This window comes from Mus pahari, chromosome 3, assembly GCF_900095145.1.
Source record: "Mus pahari chromosome 3, PAHARI_EIJ_v1.1, whole genome shotgun sequence".
NCBI classification, from domain to species: domain Eukaryota; kingdom Metazoa; phylum Chordata; class Mammalia; order Rodentia; family Muridae; genus Mus; species Mus pahari.
Window position 1 is genome coordinate 79533612 of NC_034592.1, and position 11448 is coordinate 79545059.

The 11448-nt window shown below is 43.1% G+C and overlaps 1 protein-coding gene across 4 annotated transcripts in view; it reads right to left on the reverse strand.

The window, feature by feature from the left end:
- Ttc17 (tetratricopeptide repeat domain 17) overlaps positions 1-6891 on the reverse strand; it is a 110733-nt gene extending 103842 nt beyond the window's left edge. For 2 of the 4 annotated variants that reach the window (XM_021193293.1, XM_029535983.1), the window contains exon 1: positions 6669-6845. In XM_021193293.1, coding sequence (XP_021048952.1) covers positions 6669-6827 — 159 coding nt within the window. In that variant the 5' untranslated portion in view covers positions 6828-6845. Of the gene's footprint in view, positions 1-6668 lie in introns of all 4 variants that reach the window. The other 2 variants (XM_021193294.2, XM_021193295.1) reach the window with 2 other exon arrangements.
- Positions 6892-11448: the final 4557 nt, after the last annotated feature.

Below are 11448 nucleotides of genomic sequence, written 5' to 3' on the forward strand. Positions count from 1 at the left end.
CTCTGTGTGTGTGATGCTGGACTGTGTGTGTCTCTGTGTGTGTGATGCTGGACTGTGTGTGTGTCTCTGTGTGTGTGATGCTGGACTGTGTGTGTGTCTCTGTGTGTGTGATGCTGGACTGTGTGTGTCTCTCTCTGTGTGTGTGATGCTGGACTGTGTGTGTCTCTGTGTGTGTCTCTTTCTGTGTGTGCGATGCTGGACTGAGGAGGATTAGGTAATCAGGGAAGACCAGATAAAAGCTACAGAGAAGGAAGAGTTAGGTTAGAAGTTATGAAAGAATTTGGGCCATATCCTGTGCACACCGTAACCAGGTGTAATGGCTATTCATGGTCAACTTGAGTATATCTGGAATGAACTACAATCCAGAATTGGAGGGCTCACCTATGAGTTAGATCTTGAGGCTGGAAGACACAAGTTTCTGACCTGGACCTTGACATGGAGATTTTGAGGCATAGTGGCTATGAAAAGCTTAGGCCCTGGCAAGGTAGTATAGGCCTTTAATCCCAGGAAACTAAGCAAGGAGATCTCTGAGTTCAAGGTCAGTTCAAGTTCCAGACCCTGGGGTGGTGGTACACGCCTCTAATCTGGGCCACACCTTCTGCTGGAGACCTACTTAAGGACATTGGAAGAAGGAAGACTCACTCTTCTTCACGTGCTTGCATTTACTTGGCAGCACATCTGTGGGAATCTACTTCTACAGAAGACCAGCTGAAGCAACTAGCCTCGTGGGACTGAGCAACTACCAGATCCTTGGACTTCCCATTCACAGCTGACCATTGTTGGGTAGTTGGACTACAGACTGTAAATCATCACAACAAATTCCCTTAATATATAGAGACATTCCATTATAAGTTCTGTGACTCTAGTGAACCCTGGCATCACCATGCAATGTTTCTTAAAAGTACAGGGACTGAGCTTAGTCACTGTGCATGTGCAAACCTTCTCAGATCTGCCAAATTACTCACCATCAGACCAAAACCAAGTAGCATTTCCACGTCTAACCTACAGAAGAGCAGTGCCCTGGGACTTTGGCCTCCTTGTCAGTTCCATGTGGTATATCTCTTCTTTGGGCAAGAGTTGTTGAAAGTCACTTAGCAAGCCTGCTTTGCCAAGGGATGCTTTCATGCATCAGCACCATCAGGAACACCTCACTGTGACAGGAAGCATCTGTGCTCCCCAGACATCTGCCTGGCTACAGGCAAATGATCACACAACCACTAAATAAACTCAGGCTTATTTGAGTCCCCTCACCTCCTACTGTCACCTGATCTAAATTTACTATGAAATACTTGGCAAAAATAATCTAAATTGGAAGAAAATGGATTGGCTGAGCCTTCATTATTTCCACATTTGCTCTTCTGTTTCCTTCTATTCCTCCACTTGCTAGTGTAATGAGAAGAAAAACATGTACTTCAAAATGTACTGCACAAAATGCATGCCACTGTAGATTAATATGCTTATAATTATTACCATTACTAAATGCTACTCGTTAGCTGTAGACTAGAGGCTACTAAGTTGTAACATGTATGCTTTAAGAATCCCTTCCCCACAGAAAATACTCTTTTCCCCTAAATTTAAAACTTGATGGTTCTAACCATAGAGGAGAAGGAAACAGTGGCCAAGATAATAAATGCTACAATGTTATGAGACAGTGGGTAACAGCAGTGATTCTTACTGAAGGCTGAGCCCTTCATCTCTCAAGAGAGGCTCCAGAGGCTCTAGAGGCTTTGGTGCCAGAAGCACAACTTCTGGACTGAACAAGCTTACATACTAATAGCTGCAAGATTTCAAGAGTTCATCTGATAAGAGATTGTACAGCCAGGCATTATAAAGTTCAAAGTCATCCTACATAGGGAGTCTGAAGTTAGCCTGAGTTATATGAGAACCTTTCCAAAACAAACAAACAAACAAACAAACAAAAATGAGAACAAACAACCTCCCCCATCAAAACCAAAACCAACCAACCAACCAACCAACTAATCAAACAACCAACCAACCAGAAAACCTAAAGAAACAGAATGCTAGAGAGTGCTGAGGGTTGCAGACTAACCTCTGCAGCAAGCGAATTAGCAGGTTCTTTGGAAACAAACAAACAAAAAAACAATACCTGGTCCTGTTGGGTATTCCAATAATCTTAACACTTGACAGGTGGTGACTGAATGCTCAAGAAGTTCAAGGCCAGCCTTTGTTACATAGTAACTGTGAGGCAAGCCTAGGCTACACAAGAGCATCCCTTGGCAAAGCAGGCTTGCTAAGTGACTTTCAGTAACTCTTGCCTAAAGAAGTGATATACCACATGGAACTGACAAAGAGGCCAAAGTCCCATGGCCTGTTCCTCAGTAGGTTAGATGTGGATGTGAACTTGGTTGTAGTCTGATGGTGATGTGATTATATTTAAATTAAAAATAAAAATATTTGAAAATATTGTCTAGAAGCCTATTCTTTACAAATTCAACCAGTAACACCTCAGCTCTGATTATGAGGAAGTTGCCTACCAGACTATTCAGAAGTGTGTGTGTGTGTGTGTGTGTGTGTTTTGTGTGTGTGTGTTGTGTGTGTGTTTAGAGAATAGTCTCATGTAGCCCAAACTTTGCTATATGTACACGTATATGAATATGTATATAGTCAAGTATAACCAACTACTCACCCTCCTGCCTCCACATTCGGAGTGCTGGGATTACAAACATACAACACTGAAGCCCCATTTCAACACCAAGGATGATGTAAGGGTTTCTTGGCCTAATTACACAGCAGAGCCTCATGCTATCTGGTTAATAACACATAGTCGTCTAGTTCACAGACTGACTCTAAGCTAAGGACCCTTCCTTATATAAAGTGAGATAAAAGTTGGGATCACTAGTTTTGACAGTTGAACGCAATCTAGAACCACTGGGGAGTCTCCATAAGGGATTATCTAGATTAAATTAGCCAGTGGGCATGGCATGTCTTGATTTTGTTAACTGAGATGGGAAGACCCATCCACTGTGGGTAGCACTATTCCCTGGGTTTGGGGTCTGGACTGTACAGAAGTGGAGAAAGTGAGCTGAGTACCGGTATATGCGTGCTGCCTCATTGCTCTAACTGTAACGTGAGTAGCTGCTTCAAATTGGTGGCTTTAAGTTCCTGCTACCCTTACCTCTCCCCACTTTCCTATGATGTATGTAACTTGGAATCGTAAGCTAAATAAACCTATTCCCTCTTAAGGTGTCTTTGTCAGGGTATATTATCATAGCAACAGGAAAGAAAATGAAGAGAGATGGTCTTTCTGGTTTCCTGGTAAGGAGAGAGGGGAGGCAATGAATGATAAAAGAGGTATTCCAGAACCCAAAGTTGAGAAAAAGCTCACAATTGTAGACAGCCTTTTTCTTAACCTTTCTCTGTCTATGGTGGGAAAGAAACATAGAAAATGGGACCTTTTCTTCCCACTCCGGCTCCAGGATTCCCTAGACCCCATTCTTGGGAATTCGGTGGTAGGAGGTATGCTTCTTAGCTGAGGCAGGAGCCATGGAAAGAAACTCTGATTTCCCAGGGCATGCGCTGGACACCTGCTGTTGCCAGCAAGCAACCCCAGCTTTTAATGCAAAGAGGATGCCTGCAGGAATGTAGATCTGTCTGAAAGAAGCCCCTGCTGAACCCACCTAAGGACAGAGGGTTTCTAAGTTTGCACATTCACAAGCCTGGAGTATAGTACCAGTGTGGCTACCTGTAGGGTCTGCTAAGGCCTGTGATACAAAAACCCAATGAATATGCACGTGTCCTGCTAAAGATTCCATGCGGTACTTTCACTATAATAGTGGAAATGCCCCTATTTAAATGTGCACTTTGGGCAATTTTGATTTTTTTTCCTTTTTTTTTTTTTAAAGATTTATTTATTTATTTTATGTAAGTACACTGTAGCTGTCTTCAGACACTCTAGAAGAGGGAGTCAGATCTTGTTATGGATGGTTGTGAGCCACCATGTGGTTGCTGGGATTCGAACTCTGGACCTTTAGGAAGAGCAGTTGGGTGCTCTTACCCACTGAGCCATCTCGCCAGCCCTGATTTTTTTTCCTTTGAAAGACAGTATCTCACTATGTAGCACTGACTGGCCTGGAACTTGCTATGTAAGTAAGCCAGATTGGCTGGCTTCTAGCTCAGAGATTCACCTGTTTCTGTCACCTCAGTGCTGGGATTAAAGTTGTATGTCACCACAGTTGTCTCTAATTCTCACTTTTAATTCATACAAGTATTTCCATGTTTGCTGTGGAAAATGACGCAGTATGCTGTGGAAAATCACGACACATATAATTTTTAAAAGTTTTAGATTCAAATGACTAGAAAGACATTTATCACTCTAATGTTCTACTGAAGTTTGTCCACAGGTCATTCTTGATGTTAGGGTATTTTAAAACTGAAACCACACTTCTTCTCTTAATCAACCAAGAACAGAACCAAGAACCAAGCAGTAGAAATTAAGATACTAATTCGATATTAATCAAATCCTAACTATGTTTCCAAATTTACAAACAGAACTACAGTATCCCCAAATTGATGTACTAACATGTACCCAAATGTGACCACTGACTGCAATCTAAACAATGTTTATTAGATTTTGCCTGAATTCCATTTATTGCCAGGAAAGGACACAGGAGTTATGCAGTTACTGGAGTCCAACTCAAATGCTGCCCACCATATCCAATTGTACAAATTCCTAGTTTATTCATTTGTACATGTTTCCTCTTAGATTAACTCCACACCTTTACTCCTAACATCCTCCCCCCGCCAGTTGTTTCACACTGTCATCAACTTTATTTGTTATAGAGTAAAAGTTCATGGCTACCAGAACCCAATGCTGCAACTGTTAATGTGCAATGAAGAATTGGAAAAAGTCAATGGGAAGGGCTGTTATAAAAAAGGGCGTGCTTTCTTATCTGTAAGTCTAATTACTTACTGAAGAGATGACTTGGCATAGATTCAGAAGATCTGGCAAGGTACTAATATCCCTATATTCCCTTCTAAGATGTAGATCCAATGGGTAAAAGAAGGCATTTTTTTTTTTTTTTTAAGAACAAAAACAAATCCGAGCTTACTTTCCCAACTGCAATATTCAACATATAAATAATCCATCTCCGTTAATTAACCTTCACTTTTCAGATGGATTACTTTTTAAAGCTGAGTGGCAGGCCACCAAAATGGGAAGGAGAAGTCAATGTCATTGAGTATAAATAGCTGTGGCCAGAAACAATATAGCAAAGGAGCCAATGGGAGAAAGGCTCCCCAAATTGCTGCATAAGTGACTGAATTCAATGCCTCCTTCATGCGGGCCGCAGCAAACCACCAACAGCATCAAAAGATGCAAACAGTGATGATGCAGGTGATGATGCAGGATTTCTAATCTTATGTCGGAAAGACAGCCTTACTGTATTTTTCTATGGTTCTGACAGTTTTTAAACTCTCAGTTGGAGGCTAATGAAAATTAACTTGGGTCTTGAACTTAATATCCATGAAAAAGAAACCCATTTAAAACGGGAGTCAGATATAAATACACGCGAGGAAATAGTACACTGGAAACACAAAGGGTGGACATTTAAAAAATTTTGTTTAGGTTTGCTGCATTGTTAAATGTCTCATCTTAAATATAAACCTTGCGATGTGTTTCTACAGTTAATCAAAAGGATCAGTTTCTCTCTCACGCCTTTGGTTAAAACATTAGTCAGTATGCTTAAATTGCATGGGGTACACACTTCACTTTTTAAATGTCTCCTGGACATTTCCTGAGTGTTGTCAAGCGCTGGAAGTCATTAAGTTTACAAGATTCTGTGGTGAAGCGCGCGCGCGCGCGCACACACACACACACACACACACACACACACACACACACACAGTCCTTAAAGCATCAGCAGTCTGAAAGCAAATGCAGGCATCAGAAAGTTATATAAGAAAAGCGGTCACTCCTCTGAGAAATCAGTTCAAGCATAGGTAATCTAGTAAACTGCAAATGCAGAGTGCAGGGCTGGGTCGCAGGAACTAGGAAGCAATGTAAAATACACCGGGAAATGAGGGCACTTAGGAACTGAATGATGCGGGCACCGCCACCAGAGGCATCTTCTGGCATTCCTTCAGAAGGAGCAAGAATGGGCTGTCTTTGAAGAGCCCCTAATGACCTGGCTAACGGCACAGCCTCAAACCACCACATCGCGAAACAAATCCCATCAGTGGGAGACAAGGCTGGAGGAGTCGCAGTAAAAGATCCATCCATTCACTAACGCCACCCTGGCTGTCACCGGCCTGGGACGCGCACACTCCCCGGCACTGCCACCTGCTTTCTACTTCCTCGGGGAGAGGTGGTGGCGCGCGGGTCCTGGCCCAGCGGCTCCAAAGGCAGAACTAATGATGAATCCGTGATTCCTATCCCGGGAGCTCAAGTCTCAGCTCCCCCGGGGTCGGTTCCCGGACGGCGCGCGGCCCCACCGGGGGAAGGCTGAGAAGTTCCCCCACGGCGGAGCCCCGGCAAGGGGCCCCGGGGGAGGGGGCGGCGCCAGGTCGGAGCGCAGGAAGCCTCGGCCCACGCGTGGGCCGGGACCGTGGGAAGCCGAGCTGGGGGCGGGGCCGCGCGGAGCCACCCCGGGGCCCGGCTCCGGGATCCCCCTGACGGGGCGCGGGCGGAGAGGGGGCACCCTGGCCGCTACCTGCTGTTGGATCTTCCCGTCCTCCGTGACGACCCAGTGCGTAGTGGCCAAGGCCCCTCGAGCCACCACGCTCAGCAAAGCGGAAAGGCTGAGAAGCCAACCCCGACCGGAGCGAGGTAGCAGCTCGAACCGGCCGCGGACCCCTACTGCCGCCGCCATCTTGCCCCCCCGGCCGGGCCGCTCACACCGGAAGCGGAAGCGACTCCGTGCCGTCCGCCATCTTGGGGAGGTCGCCTCTGGCCCTGGAGGAGGAGCCCGCGGAGTGCCTTGGAGGCGACGCCGGTCCCTTTACCCTAGGTTGGGGCAGCCGGTCCTGCCACTCCTCAGGGCTGGAAACTGCTTTCTAGTTACCGTTTTTCTGTAGGCTATATGATCTCCAAGCGTGGGAACCGGAGGGGAGATAATAATAGACGAGGTGGAGCTTGAGCAGAAGTAAGAAGACGGTGGAGGTCTTTTTAAAAAGTAAGTATTGTTTCTGGTAGTGCAATAAAAGTTATACTGTTAAACTATCTGAGGCTTTTGTTTAAATTAATGCTCGTATTGGAGTGTTAAGCGGCGCAGTCGTAGTGTGTAATGCGTGTCACACATTGAGTAAATAGCTCGTTATCAAATATAAAATATCAGCTCATTACAAGTTATGTATATGTGATCGGCATACTTTTTCTTCCCAAGTTTAGAAAGCGATGTGTCCTTACAGACCACATACATCCGGTGTGGCCAGATTTCTGGGTCTTACAGCAGCACGTGTCTTGTGGACTTTGGTGGGCAGCCCTGGTCTAAGTTAAAGACCCAGGTGTAGAGCCCCGATATTGGCATCTCCGGGGACTGTATTAAATATGTAAGCATTTGCGGCTTCCCTTTCCCGAGGGAAGACTCAGCCTTTATGATGAGTATGTTTTAAGGAAGTCTCAGGCGATTGATTTGCATATTGAAACTTAGAGGCGCACTACCGACAGGTAGACTGTTAACTAGCTTAGGTTCCAGGCTCTGCCAATGTATGTTCTTATACATATTTCAGGTCGGCCTGCTAGTATGGTGGGTGTATCATCTTGTAACAAAGCTTGTTTTGATTTTTTTTCTGTTGAGAAAAAAAAAAAATTGTACCCTGCCACCTACGTAGATGTGTTGCACGGAAACAAATCTCTGCCTCATGTTACGGGAACAGAGACCGTGGCATGGCTTTTTAATTCTGAGAGCAGTTTGGTTTTGTTGATTTTTTTTTGTTGTTGTTTTGTTTTGTTTTTGAAATGAAGTCCCATTTGCAGCCTGAATTGCCTGGAATTTATTATTTAGCCCAGGCAGGCCTTTAAGTCTAACTTTGTCAACCGCCTGATGCTGGATACAGGCATGAACCATCAGTCCCAGCTCACTGGGCAGCTTTTCTTAAAAGTATCGATGGAATGAACATTCCGTTTTATTAAAAAGGTGTATCTTGGGTCTGGAGAGATGACTTGGGGCTAGAAAGATGGCTCAGGGCTGAAGAGCACTTCCTGCTCTTCCCTGGAAGCAGTGTTAGGCCACAACCACCTGTATAACTCCAGCTCTAGGGGATCCTCCTTTATACATGTGGCATACAATCCTCATACACAAACATATACATCCATGTATGTATGTATGTGTATATTTGCCTCTGGTAGTAGGGACTGGGTGTATAGATCAGCTCAGGACTTTCGGGAAGGTTATGAAACACTTGCCCCTCCAGAAAGGAGAGGCTAATTAACATTTCTCAGACCACAGGGTGGAACCAACAGGATGGACTGTTGCCCACCTTCAGACAAGGGAAGTCCTTGTCACCTCATTCCCTAAAGACCAATCAGTTTAAAGGGTGCACTGTTTGGCCAATCTTATTGTGCCTAGTTGCTGATGCTCTGTTCTGCCTCCTGGAAACCATATAAAAACTCACTGAATGGGTGCTGCGCAGCCTCTCCTTCTGGTCTGGGACCACCCCAGTGCACTGAAACAATAAATTCCTCTTGCTTTTTGCATCAATCCTGACTCCACGTGGTTTGCTCAGGGGGTCCCCAGTAAGCTAAGGGTCCCTGGAGTCTTACATGGGCACAGAAATATGACCATTTAGAAGTAAGCGATGATGTTGACAATTAAAATACAGATGAGAATGTAATAATCATGTGTAGAGAGAACTACAACCAGGTGAAAAAGGCTTGGCACAAAGGTCATGGTTCAGGCACAGTGTGGTTGGTAAAGGTGATACTGGTGTCAATTTGTAAGGGACCCTTGTGTGTCGTATCAAGTTTAAATATAGACAGTAAGGACTGTAACTTGAGTTTTAAAGTAGAAACAAGTGATGGATTCCTTTTTTCTCAGCATCTTTTTAGTTGTAGGCATCTATTATTGTATATCATCTGATTTTTTTCTTTACAGTGCTAAGGACTGAGCCTAGGGCCTTGCATATGGTAGCCAACCATATTACTAATGAGCTATTTATCTCTAGCCCATTATTTAATAAATGTTTATTATACCTAGCTGATTGCTGAACCCCAGAATGAATGGTTGAATAGAATCTCTAGTATATATCTCAGCTATCAGGAACATTTTTTTGGCATTTAACTATTGGAAAGGAGTTGGATATCAACTTCTACAAACTCAATAGATTATCCACTTGTTTTTCCTAGTTCATATTTATTGTCCTTTGAGATAAGATTTTGTTTCAAACCTTGAGAGCGCTCCATGTTTTTCTGTTGTGTAACTTATAAACTTACTAGCTTTAAACCATTATTTCAGTTTCTATGGAACACAAGTCTGGTTTAGCATGGTTGATATCTTGCTGGATGTTGACTGGCCATTAATGCAAAACACCCTCTTAACATGACAATTAATTTTAAGGCTACCAAGAGAATGTCTCCATTGCTTAAAACTGACTTACTTCACCTCTGGCTAGATTTAAAGAATTTCTATGCTAAGATTATCCAAGTGAACAATCTTCCTTATGACTATTGTCAAATAAGCTTATATATGACTGTAATTACATTTGCAAAACTAACTTTGGCCAAATTAACAGAATCTTAGGAGTGATGTAGCTACATGTATCCTCCATAGTCCAGGTGGAGCTCTTAAAATTAGTCTTATTAAAATATAAATAAAAATAAAAAGGTATATTCGGTATACAAGGATGTCTGTGTATGAATACCATTCTTGCTTTAGGTATCCCCAATACAGAGAAAAGTGTTTGTTTATCCTTTCTCAGCTTTTACTTGTGCTCTTTTCTTCAACTTAAGGTACAGGTCAATCTTAGTGTATAAAGATGCCAAGTTTCTTGCCACCTCTGAATGGAGCAGTAGTGACATACCACACTACTTTGTGATAGTATTTTCTACATTTTGAGTGTAAAACTTGATTAATTTCTGCAAAGGTTCTTAGGTCTAGTCTAGTGAAACAATACACAAACTTGGAAAAGCAAATACAAGTAGGTAGGAAACTCATAGGACCAGTCAAACTCTCCCTCCAAGGCAGACGGGAATTGTCTTGTTATACCACATTTGAAAGACCACAAAGTATTCTGGGTGTAACAGAATGTAGAACAGACTTTTCTAGAAACGAGTACACAACACAGATTTTTCAAGGATGCCCAGGTTTCTGTCTCCAACTTAGGTTCTGAAGTACTAAAAAGGATTGGGAAAAGCTGGCTGACCAAGGCCATCTAAGGGATCTGTCCTAAACTCTTTGCTCATTTAATCTATTAGCTGTTAAACATGGAGGAATTTCTTATACTTACATTTTTTTAATCTTCTTGACTATCTGTATTTAGGTTTTGGCTGTGTTTTCCCAATTCCTCCCAAGAAGTAGCTTTCCCATTTGGAGTAGAACAATTACAAATACCAACGGAAATGTGCTATTTTCTTCTCTTTACTGTACTAAATCGTAAGGTGCAAACACTTTAAAGCCATGACTGAACAATGATGGCTTCTGAGTTATTATGTGCTAGGCAGTCCTGTCACTTAAAAAAAAAAAAATCCTGTTTAAGCACTTTTTTTTTTTTCCATACAATTGCACTTCTTTCCTTCCATGAAACCTAGAGAAATATAAAGTCATAATGGGAGAACTGCCAGTACCTCACTCACTGTGAGGTTTTAGTGCAGTATATACCAGGAAATGTATCTACTTGATCTTTCAATATGAAATAATTTTTAAAGGTCTGTTAAATAGTATCAGCACATCTCTGCATGTGGGTCTGTGCACATGAGTGCAGTTGTCTGCTGTGGAGGCATATGCTGGGTCTATTGGAGTTAGAGTTACAGGCATAACTGCCTGATATGGGTGCTGAGGAATAAACTGAGGTTCTCTGCAAGAGCAGTACTGTACTTTGCAGTCTCAAAACTGGGACAGATTTTGTAATTTGTAATCTAATGTAGGTATTTATTAAAAGTTTATTACATTTAATGTGCTTGTAGGTCATAGGACAACTATCACGAGTTGGTTCTTTCCATCATGTGGATGCAGGGATTGTAAGGCTTGGCAGCAAGCTCCTTGTATCTGCTGAGCCATCTTGCTGGCCCAAGTTTTTATTTTTCATAGACCTTTTTATTAGCTTATGCTTGCTTCAAACTTGAACCTCCTGCCTCAGCCTCCTGCTTACTGGGATTGCAGATGTATGTCACTGAATCTGTTATTTTCTTCCATCCTCAAACCTTTGCGAGAGTCTCACTATATAGCCTAGGTCACTTGTGATCCTCCTCCCTCGGTACCCTGATAGTTATAGGCACGGGACACCATGCTTCAGCTCTCCTGATGCTGTTTTGGCCGAATGGAATCTCTTCCAGAA